The 12,213-nt window shown below is 37.2% G+C and overlaps 1 protein-coding gene across 2 annotated transcripts in view; it reads left to right on the top strand.

The window, feature by feature from the left end:
* LOC135210872 (UNC93-like protein) overlaps positions 1–11,249 on the top strand; it is a 36,347-nt gene extending 25,098 nt beyond the window's left edge. For both annotated transcript variants that reach the window (XM_064243784.1, XM_064243783.1), the window contains 5 exons: positions 1–83; positions 541–745; positions 2,701–2,863; positions 7,807–8,074; positions 8,902–11,249. The exon at positions 1–83 is cut by the window's left edge and continues 41 nt beyond it. In XM_064243784.1, coding sequence (XP_064099854.1) covers positions 1–83; positions 541–745; positions 2,701–2,863; positions 7,807–8,074; positions 8,902–9,164 — 982 coding nt within the window. In that variant the 3' untranslated portion in view covers positions 9,165–11,249. The remainder of the gene's footprint in view (positions 84–540; positions 746–2,700; positions 2,864–7,806; positions 8,075–8,901) is intronic.
* Positions 11,250–12,213: the final 964 nt, after the last annotated feature.

Raw genomic sequence — 12,213 nt, 5'->3', positions numbered from 1 at the left:
AGTGATCATAACCCGTTTTTTCGGCATATTCTTCTTGTTCTTCCAGTCGACGCAGGTTTGGGGGAACCTGATTACTTCCACAGGTAAGTCCGAAGAAGTAGAATATTTGAAAGATTGGGAATGGTATTTATTATCATCGTAACTATATATCATTCCTGGTCTTGTCACCCTTGTTTACACTGCTGTCATCGTTGTTGTTTTTTGACGATGATAAGTTGTTAACTTTGAGTTGCTCTTGATGAGAAATGTTTTTGTTTGTTCTCTTTGAGTCTCTTTTGTTTATAATTACCAACTTCTCCTTCTAATAACCTGTTGTCTTCTACGTATTCCCTCCTTTATCACGTCCTTTATTTCTCCTCCTCCCCGAAGTGTTCTTCATTCTTTGCACCTCTTGTGGTTATAACTGCCAAGTTCTCCACCAACTTCTAATCATCACCTGTAGTGCTTTTAGCGCCACTTTTCTCCTATCTCAAACATCTCTCGTCACCTCCAACGTATTCTCTCCTTTATCGCGCTCTCTATCTCTCCTCCTCCTCGAAGTCCTGTCCGTCGGCGCCGAGGACCCCGTGAAATCCGAGGAAGACCTGGCGACCTGCGGCTACGAGTTCTGCCCTTGGTACAACGTGAGCGGCGGCAACTCGACGGAGATCCCCAAATGGCAGATGTACACCATGTCCTCCATCTACCTGGTCTTCGCCCTTCTGGCCTCTCTCATCATCTTCCTCTTCTTGGACCCTCTGACGAAGTATTTTTTTCCCCCCCTTTTTTAAGGATATGTGGCGAATGAATGGATCGTAATACGTATGCAAACATGTTGACTGATTTATCTCGGAAATCTGACGGTGACGATTTCAGGGTCACATTGACCTAATACACCTTACTCTTCATTTGATTTATGTATGTATGGTATGTATGTATGTATGTGTATTTTTTTTAGGAAATATGGCGAATGGATGAATCGTAATACGTATGCAAACAAGTTGACCGATTTATCTCGGAAAACTAATGATGACGGTCACAGAGTCACCTGGGTCGAATATACCTTATAATTTTCGTTATATTTTTATTTTTATGCATGTATGCATGGAATTTGTGTATGGAATTGCTTTAATGTAAATTCTGGGAGCATCCACAGACATGAATCAATATTAAGTATTATTTTTCTTACGGAACAGTATACTTAACAATGATTCACGTCTTAGGATACTCTCAGAATTTACATTAGATCAATTACAAACGCAAATCCTAATGAAATAGTACGTGATGATTTATGAGCATCTAAAGAAAAATTCCAGGATCATAGTTTGTGAAGATGCCAACCTCGATGAGGAAAAATGAAATATCTAGAGTGTTAACAATTATGGGATTACAAAACCTTATTATTATTATTATTATCATTATTATCTAAAATATAAATCCGAGTGTGTCTTGTTAGTCCTCCCCCGGGTGACAATAGGGGAGACATGACACAGCCACCCACCCCATACAACACAGTTTGTCCGCCCAGGGTGGGGGCGGGGTAGGTAAAGGAACTGGATGGTAGGGGAGACATCCACCCTCGTCCTGAAAATCTGCTTTTCTGCCTCGCTATGGGGAGGAATAGGAAGGGAAATGGGATTGTAGGGGAGACAGGAACGTCGGGTTCCAGCGTGCGTAGCGCGCGCTAACAAACTCGTTATTTGTAGGGTGCCTAGATTTATGCACAAAAGGCCCAAAAAGACTGTGGACCACTCAGAAACTCGCCAAAGAATAAAGAAAAACTAAACAGGAGGGATAAATCCTCACACGAATGTGTACATAGTATATACATAACAGAACCCTAAATAAGAAGCAGGTTAGAAGAATTTGGGCGCCATCAAGTTTGGGAAAATGAAAATCAGAGAGAAATTAATTTCAACAGAAGCGAGATGAACTCACTTTTAGCTTCATTATACTTTGGAGATTATTATTCAGTCTTAGTAAAAGGATTATAGATAAACCTCTGTTGACAAAACATACTATTGGAACAATTTTATTCATAGAAAAGAAATTAAATTGAAAATCTGCCGAACGATAGTAATTTGTTTATTTTGAAAAGACATTCCATATCTCTTCATTTGGCTAGGATTTCCTATTTTCTTAAAACTATAATTAGCTAGTTTATGGTATTTTGACTCATTCCTTATGGAAATGGTATTGCAGTTTTTGCTCAAAACCTATAGCATGTGCTCCGTTCATTTTTTGCTTATTCGGGGAGTAAGCCTGCAAGCTAATTTGTTGTTGTTGTTGTACTTGTTGAGGGGTAGGAGAGGTCTTTCGCATTGAGTTAAAGATACAGGAATTTTACGATATATTTATGATGTATTTATGAGAACGAAAATGTAAAAAAATAAATAATGTGTATGTTAAACAGTACAAAACAATTATAGCATATTTATTTTTATTTTCGTTTAAGAAACAAGGCTCGATTTGTCCGTAGATTTTAGCCCGTTTTAATTTATGTTAAAAGTTAGTAATATAATGTTTAAAACTTATGCGCGAAGGGAAAACCTTGCACAGCGTCCCGAGTAAGCTGAAGGCCGGATCACGCCTTGTTTCACTTAGAGACCTTCTGGTGTAAAAAAAGAGATAGCCCATCCAAGGAGCCTATTGTTTCCTACTCAATTATTCATGAATTAATATTGACTTCATTAATGAATATTTCCTGGCTCCTCCTCCCAGATTCAAGAACATCGACACCAAGACTTCCAACGAGGAACGAACGGGGATCCAGCTCCTGCTGGCAACCTTCAACCACATGAGGCATCCTTACCAGCTCCTCATCTTCCCTCTCACCATCTGGTCTGGGGTCGAGCAGGCTTTCCTCAGCGCTGATTTTACTGCTGTAAGTTCCCTTTCTTCGAAATGAAAACAAGTAAAAAATGCGCCGAGTTTACTGTATAACGTATAATCAAGACCACCGGAAATAGATCTATCTCTCTGTGGTCTCAGTATCATGATGCATGAGCCGCTCCCTATGAAACTTTAACTAATGCTCGGTGGTGGCCTTTCCTAAATCGTTGCCAGACGCACGGTTATGGATAACTTGAAGTTTAAGTAAAATAAAAACTACCAATGCAATAGGGGTGCAATTTGGTATGCTTGATGATTAGAGGGTGGATAATCAACATACCAATTTTCAGTCCTCTAGCCCCAATAGTTTTTCAAGATCTGAGGGCGGACATAAAAAGTACGGACGGACAGACAAAGCCATCTCAATAGTTTTCTTTTACAGAAAACTAAAACTGAGACGGCCAGAAAGCGGGTTTGGTTCACGTGAGCTGACTTGTCATTACAAATGTTATCCTTGATATGATTGAAGTTCAGGTCCATAGAATAAGGCAAAACTCCTTGAAATGACCTTTGCAGAATGTACTTCCCATACCTAAATAAGTAGGACATATAGATTTACCTTTAAATGTATGAGAAAAGAATTTAAAATCAAATTGTTACCTTGGTGGAAGAGAATCTGTTTCTACACTTCGGTCCTTGAGAGCGCCATACTCGAGCCATTTGAGGCTTCTGAGCCGATTGCTGGGAGGAAATGGCTCCTGAATTACACATGGGCCACTTCTTGCTACAAGGTTCTAGGAAAGAAAAACCTTCTCACTGCTTTGTTACGAATATCAATGGCCAGAGGAGAGACAAAGTATCAAGAAGTCTTGGGTGTTCATGGATGTAGTAAAGAGGAGAAGTTTTTGATATACAATGTGTGTAAGGAGAGAAAGCTGGATGTTATGTTTCATAGTGAGACTAAAGTTGACGGGTGGGTATTCAACAGCAATACGTACCTAGAGTGATTGTACTCGCCATGAATGAGAAAGGCAGAACAAAAGACAGGGTGGTGCTTGCTGCGTCAAGATTATGCGAATCGTAGATTACAAATGTATTTGTCTTAGGTGTGCATTTATGATTCAGCATGACAGGAGCAATGGTGGAGACAGTCAATGTATGTTGTTCTGGATTGGAAAACAGTGAGAAGATAGAAAATAAAGTTTGTGAGCGAACTGAATTTGAGCCAAGTAAGGTTTATACTATAAAAACAAGAAAAGGGAGTATGGATGGGTTATTTGAATGGAAAAGTGACAAAAATAATATAATTATTGATAGATTTTAAGTACTTGGAGTAAAAACTCATAGATTCATATGGAAGGTGTTCTGAGGTAGTGCTTGTTGGGAAGACATGGTTTCAAAACAAGAATGTTCACTAATATACTCTGAGAAAGTAAAAATAGCAGTTAATTTTAGTTAGGAATGGCTAAGAATGTTGCTTTAAATGTAATGAAGACAAGTAAGTTTGATAAAATAAAACATGTAGTTAGAAGTTAGATGACTAATAGGCTAAGGATAAACACACTGAAGTGGGTGGAATTGATGACGAGTGTGAAAAGTTCAAGGCTTGTACTACATAGGCTTTAGGAAAGGATGTGGGTTCTTAATTGGGGCAGAGAAAGGAAATAGACGCAGTGAGTAGAAACAGAAAAAGCAAGTGGTAGGATGTACATAATAGTGGGGTAGTGGAGGCAACAAGTAATAGATTGTGTAAAATGCAGCTGTTTCAGCCATTAACTAGTCGTTAAACCATTATTAACTGTACCCAGATTGACTGCTTTACATGAAGCAGTCAATCTGTGTAGAATTACTGGACTGAAGTGTGGTCAACTACAAGGTACAAGAGGACTGCACTGGACCTTTGAACTGTGAATAGTCGAACATAGTCGAATTCTACAGAAGCTGCAATAGGTATATAAAGGTGGGTGCAGCTGTACAATCAAAACCGGAGAATTAAAAGCAGAAATGGAAAATTCAAAATTAACAAACGAATGTGACAGGTGGAGGCCTCACAGAGTAGGACACTGAAGAGTCTAGACTCTACAGTAACAATTCAGATGCATTCCCACTACGTTCTTCTCTCCAGCAGCTGGAAATTCAGTTGCTGAAGGAATCAGAAACGTGTTCGTGGGAGAGTACCTAACTGTTTCGATCAATCATATTTGTTTGTTAATCGTCGCTATTTTTATATCTACTTTTAATCCACATAAACTTTGTGGTTTCTCTGTAGAATTAAATAGTCTGAATTTTGTTGTACTAAATGGTATAATCGACAGTCGGGATAAGGAAGAATAGGAGTATCATAGCAATATCTTTCATGTTGTCCTTCAAAGCTTTAAATTCACAGTGGGAAAACCTATAAAGAAAATGGTTAAATTGTTATTTAGAAATTTATAAAGTTATTTTTCGCCGAAAATTTGAAATACCAACAGTTTCTAGACTATCTTCTTATGCAAGTGCGCCCCCCCCCTCCCCTCCCTGCTAATTTACGATAAACGTTTTTACCAGAACTTACGACAAACAGTGAATAAATATTTACCTGCTGGTGAACTTAAATTAATACCTAGTAAGTAACCCAATGACGATTGGGCCGTTGTTTGAATATAAAGACAGACTTCACCCTTTGATGACCTTGGGAGTCACCTATCCGTCTAATTGCCCCAGATGTGACCTGGGGAAGTACGTGGGCTCCACTAGTAGGTTGCTGAAGGCAAGATCTGACTCTCATTGTGGCGTAAGTCATCGAACGTGTGTAAATGTAAATGTAACATCAATTGCAAAGAGTTTAAATTAATAAGCAAAGCTCCGAACGACCATCAACTGTCAATATTGGAATCACTCTTCATGAAACAGCTAGTTCCCCTGTTAAATACTCAGATCACGTCAACACCTCTCTTGAGTTTCCTTTGGAACTAAACGTGCCCGTGTATCACTGTTTTTATCTTCAGATCACGGTCAACACCTCTCTTGAGTTTCCTTTGGAACTAAACGTGCCCGCCTATCACTCAGTTTTTATCTTCACTACTACTCGGTAAACTTTGCTTCTTTTTTATCATATTCATACTTTTATTATTTTATTTAAAACCCTTTTTTTAAGTCTGAGACTGTTTTTAACTATTATACTTTAAAATTCATAGCTTTGAAAATGGGTCAGATGGTCCTGAAACGTCAGCTAAATAAAGTACAATGACAAAACGAATTGTCCATCTCCCAAAACTCGCTGCTATTCATCTTTGATATATATATATATATATATATATATATATTATATATATATATATATGCAAATAAATTCTTCTGTTAAAACATCTCTGTATAAAAGGCCCATTAAAACACTCTGGTTTAAAGCTAAGGACTATATTTCGATGGACTGACTCCCACCCTTATCACTACTTGATAAGTGTGGGATCAGTCCACCGAAATATAGTCCTTAGCTTTAAACCAGAGTGTTTTAATAGGCCTTTTATACTATATATATATATATATATATATATATATATATATATAGTGGCCATTATGTAAACTCCTAGTTTGATCCCGGTAATATCACTCCCGGTAAATTGAAATACGGTTACTTCAACACCCGGTAATTTGACAGCCAAAATAAATGGTTCATTTAGGAAGCATATTATTTTGAAACAGCCAAGGGCAATTGCCTCATCTATGAAATAGAAATGACATGGTTTAATTGTTTAGCAAGTTGATAGCTTAGTTTACATATTATTTCTTTTTATTATTCAATTATATAAGTAACATTTAGCAGTTGCATCCGAGCTCCTGTCGGTATGAAGACGATTTTGTATAACCATGTCTCGTGTCATTCATAGCAACCGTCGAGGAAAGAAAAGCGTCGATGACTATTACATTTACGAAAGGCAGAAAACAAACACTGATTGGTCAAAATTTTATTGGAATTGTGAAGTGAAGAGCTGTAAAACACGTCTACATACATAAACAGGCGTCCTTTGCAACTCTCCACTTTACAATTCCAGTAAAATTTGGAACAATCGGCTTTTGTTTTCTGCCTTTTCCTGTATGAGTATATGGATGAATGATAGATTTTTGTTTCATTGCCGTTACTCTGGAATAAACAATGTTCATATAAAACTGGTAAAAAACACATATGATGAAACCAAGTTCTATCTTGATCCTTATTCAAACAGTTTCAACATTATACAGATTAAATTGACAGAAAATATTAGAAAAAAATACTAATTACTAAAAAAATATAAACTTTGGCAATTTTGCAATTAACATCACAAATAAAAATAAAATAATAAGCAATATCTGGCAACCCTGCTTGGGGCCCCCTTGGAAGATTCTGGTGCCCCGCCCCCACCCGCGCCCCCAGTCTAAGAATTACTGCTTTATACTGAGAGCAGCTCGTGTGCAACTGCTAAATGTTATTATATATTTGAGAAGATTATTTGTGAACTTACCCTCCAACTTACGAAACAATCACATTGTGTAATTTCCATTTCCTACATAAGGAAATTGACTGTTTCAATAAAATATGCTTCCTATATATATTATTTTATATATATATATATATATATATATATATATATATATTATATATATATATATATGATATATTTATTTATAAGAAGCATATTTCTTATTAAAGTAGCCAAAGGTCAATACCTTTTAAAATGGAAATTTATATATAATAATATATATATATAATATTATAATATATAGATATTATATATATCTTATATATATAGTATTAATTTATATAATATATAATATATATATCAGCAACCGAATACTAACGGTTTATCAGCACACACATTATCTTCAATGGAAGTTTCGTCCTCTTGAATTCCCTTGAATCTCCCAGTGTAGTGAAAGCTAAAATGTCTTTGTAATTATATTTAACAACTGTCACACTCTCCGTCAGTTAGTTGGAGAGGAGGCACCTACTAGATCATGTTCCTCTTCTCCTCTTCTCAGGCATACGTATCTTGCGGCCTTGGCGTCCACATGGTCGGCTATGTCCTGATCTGCTACGGCGCCTGCGACGTTATAGGTTCCATATCCTTCACGCCCTTGGTGAAGAGCGTGGGGCGTGTCCCCGTCTTCCTTCTGGGGTTCTCCATCAACTTGAGCGTCATCATCACACTCATCTACTGGATGCCGAACCCCGACCAAGTTCCCGTTTTCTTCGTCCTGGCTGGGCTGTGGGGCTTCGCTGATGCCATATGGCAGACGCAGATAAATGGTCAGTTGCTATTTGTCTACGTATGTGAATTACATATCAATAGATGAAAGAATTGAAGAATTAACCAGCATATTTATTAACGATCAGATAATATATGTATTTAGCTTGTTTACTTTAGCTTTTACGTTTCTAGTTACGTTTTTTTTTTATAACTTACTGAAGAGTGAGATATATGGTGAGAAATCTATTTTCGCTACTTTACGAACAAAGTGTGTTCTGAAATTATAACTGGGTTTTAGGCATGGACATATTTTGTAAAGGAGCTTTAGTTAAGCTGCATTTTGAGCATTAATGGAAGGTAGCTTCTAGGCCCTAACATATTCCAAGTCACATAAAGTAGCGTAACCCGTGTGATGTGTACTGATACAAACGTGACTAACCCCCGAGACAATGTCCTCTTCAGAGTTTTAACACGCAGCGTGCTTGTACAGTAAGAGATGTTTTAAATCTCATTACCTCTCTTGAGCTGTATTATACGTGTTTTGTGTTGCAATTCATCGGTGCAGTGGCACAGTCTACCTTACGAAAATCTATTTCGAGCCAAAGTGTGTTTCAATAAGTGTTTTTGTTTTGCTTTCCTAATTAGTTATTTCTCAGGTACATAGACAGAATGCAAGACAGCAAAATGCGGGCTTGGTTTATATGTAAGCTAATATCTAAAGCATATGTATTAAGATCATTACAATGTAGTACATTGTAATGAACTCCATTCAATAGGCATAACTCATTAGTATGCTATATCACTGAACCAGCTATAGCACTACTATTTCTCTTACTTTTTGACTACCACCATTACGTCCTCTAACCGAACTCATCTCCCCAACCAGCGTTCTACGGCGTGATATTCCCAGGGGAGAGCGAAGCCGCCTTCAGCAACTACCGCCTGTGGGAGTCGTTGGGCTTCATCATTGCCTACGCCTGCAGCACCGTCACCTGCATCCCGGACAAGATCGTCACCCTCCTGGTGTTCCTGTCGGTGGGCATCACCGGCTACCTGACGATCGAGGTCCTCGAGAAGACGGGCAAGCTCAAAAGAGACGGCGAGGGGAAGGTAGTTCCTTTTGACAAGGTCATAACGGGGAAGTATTAGACTTAAAAGGATCATCAGTCCAACGTTGCATTCGGACGTATACACAAACCGCTTCCCAGAAGCTGGTGTTTATTATCACTCGGAGCCCAAAATGCTGGAACTGATCGTTATTGCAAGTCCTAAACACAAACTCTTCTAAAAGGATCCAATAATTACCTGGATACGTGTCTGACTGCGGTCAGAATATCAAGGCTTTAGCCGACGCCTGTTATTCATTTTCATAAGCCCAAGGTATCAGAATTAACAACTACACGCATTTATAAGTCCAAAATTTTGGATTTCTCGAATACAAGCAATACCAAACGATAGCAATATCCTTGCACAGTATACAGGTCAAGTCAAATAGACGAGTTTACAGTTACCAGCGCTTCCCATGTACAAGTTACAGATACTAGAATTCATAACAATTTGTTATTACAAGTTCTTCGAGATAAAGGGACTCGAAATATTATACTTTAGTATTTTCGATTACTGTTCTAAGGTACTGGCATTTACCACACACACACGTACACAACTTATAATTCTTTTCAGGCATTGAGGCGCGACTCTAGTCTTTCCAGCTAGCTTGTATAAGCCTGGTTTTAGTATAAAAACGTACAAACATAATTTTCTACCATTTTGTTCATTATAACAGGTTCTTTCCATAGACTAGCCTTCACACTTACGAGTCCGTCCGACAAGGAATATTAAAAGCTGGTGCTTACAATCACATTTATAACATGAATACTCGGTCTCCACCGTCGTAAAATCTCCTGCCACAGACATGAGTAATGTTCATTAGTATTTGAGTTACAAGTGCTACAGTTATAAGCTACTGTATATCCCTCACCATAATTTCATTGGCAGCTGCATTTCAGTATTCCTGTTCATCAATGACTTTAATAAATACATGAACAATTAAGAAATAAAACCACATAAAGCTTTTAATCAAAACAGTTACTACCTGTACAGTCACCTTTTCAAGTGTGATATATCTACAAACACACACACACACACGCACACACACACACACACACACACACACATATATATATATATGCATATATATACATACATACATACATACATACATACATATATATATATATATATATATATATATATATATATATATATATATGTGGTATGTTTTTATGCACAAATGGAAGTATGAATGTATTTGTTTCAAATGACAATTAATTTCTATCCTCAGTCGTTTGCATAATGTCTGCTAAGACAGTGAAGTGGGTTAGCCTCATTAACAAAATTTAGCGGTTCTGCCGCGAAACCTTTGTCTAATGATGATAACTAACTTCTAGAAATTTGACAAAAAAAAAAACCATTGATATATTATGTATTTTAAATGATTATCTCTCTCATCCTCTGTTTCTGAATCATCGTTGTAAATATGTTCATCTTTCGTCATCGTGTTAAGTAATTTGTGATTCATTGTATTATATTCATAGAATAATTTGTATCATGTACTTTTCATTAATATGTTTGTTAAGGATGGAAGTTATGGTGTCTTAAGGAACGCGCTGTGAACGATTTAAGAAGGTGTGCTTGTAAATATACCCTCCACTGATTTGCTGAATTAATTCTTTACATTTTTAATGTCACAACGACTACAATAACTACTGCTATTGAATACTACTCCTGTCACTATCAATTGTAGCGATTCATTTAGCCAAGATGCTCAAGTTTGCATGGTTGTATCGCTTTCCTTCTTATCTTGAATGTCGACCATTTATTTTCACAGAGTAATTTCATGGTCTTGTCATGTTTCCCATTTATTTTTTTTTATACCCCGTTGCCAATTGTGGAATTCGTGTTGGTTCTTACTGCCCTGTTCTGAAGCCACAGTGCTTGGTTTCGGACCTTTGATACAAATGCGCTTAGGTGACTCATGCATTTTTTGTATGACGCATAAAAAAATTGGCATGCATATTGCAAGAAAAATGACACGACTGTATTTTGTTATAAATACACAAATTGCTACAAATACCATGGATTTTGTATTTTCTGTTGATGTAACAGCTTGTAAATATATTAATATTTTGCACGATGATTTTGTATGAGTTTTCAATACAGGATTCGTTAAGATAATGGTACTCTCATTTTTCCTTATAAACACTACCACGACAGCTATTATTATGGTACATTAAAACTACTACAAATCTTCAATGAACACGGTCCTAGTCTCAAGTGATGCTCTCATGCGACGTAGTCGAGGGCCACCCCTGATTCATTTGAATCATTCAAACGCAATCCAGATTTAACCTCGTATGAATTCATCTAATAAAAGTTCACTCAAGTTCCTATTGAACAAGGCGCGAAATGTTGTTAGCTGAATGTTGGGACGACAGATGAGAACCGGAACTGAATGATACACCAATGGAAAGGGATTTTGTAAATTTATGATTGCAAGGTTGGGAAAGTAACTATTAAGTGGGTGGCAAGGTTGTGTAAGAAATGTCTGGAGGAGTGAGTAGTTCCATACGATTTTGGGTAACAGCAATATTGTTCGTTCGTAAAAGGTTAAAGTAGTATATTATTACTAATGTGTATGATACGATTTTGGACCCGGAAAATAAAGCAAATAACACGAAGAATGGTAAAGGAAGGCCGACGTGGATTAGGATAAAGAAAACGGTGAGTATGTGTGAGTCAAGTGTTTATTAAAACTAAAGTCATTTGTGACAAAAACTTGAGAGTCAAAGGCATAAGGTGTATGAGACGGTCATGAACCCAGAAATACTTAACGATGTTCATTGAGGATGTATGGTGCAGAGGGTAAATTGATGAGAGTCATTATGATTTACGATGATGAATGCAAAGTACATGTTATAATACAGATGGGAGAGTGACTGGTTTACTGTAGAACTATGTTATACGTTCGTCACTATGTAATGTCCCCATGAAAAGAGTAATGGTGGACTTCAAGCCAGAGGAGAAAGTGGAATTTAAGACGAGGAAAAAGGTTGAGAATGGAGTGTGGAGTTCCAGATGTTTCAGATGATCCTGTGAAGAACCACTGCAGGGATTAGTGAACGAATTAGAAAGAGTTTTT

This window comes from Macrobrachium nipponense, chromosome 4 (assembly GCF_015104395.2).
Source record: "Macrobrachium nipponense isolate FS-2020 chromosome 4, ASM1510439v2, whole genome shotgun sequence".
Taxonomy (NCBI): domain Eukaryota; kingdom Metazoa; phylum Arthropoda; class Malacostraca; order Decapoda; family Palaemonidae; genus Macrobrachium; species Macrobrachium nipponense.
This window is presented reverse-complemented; position numbering and strand designations above follow the sequence as displayed.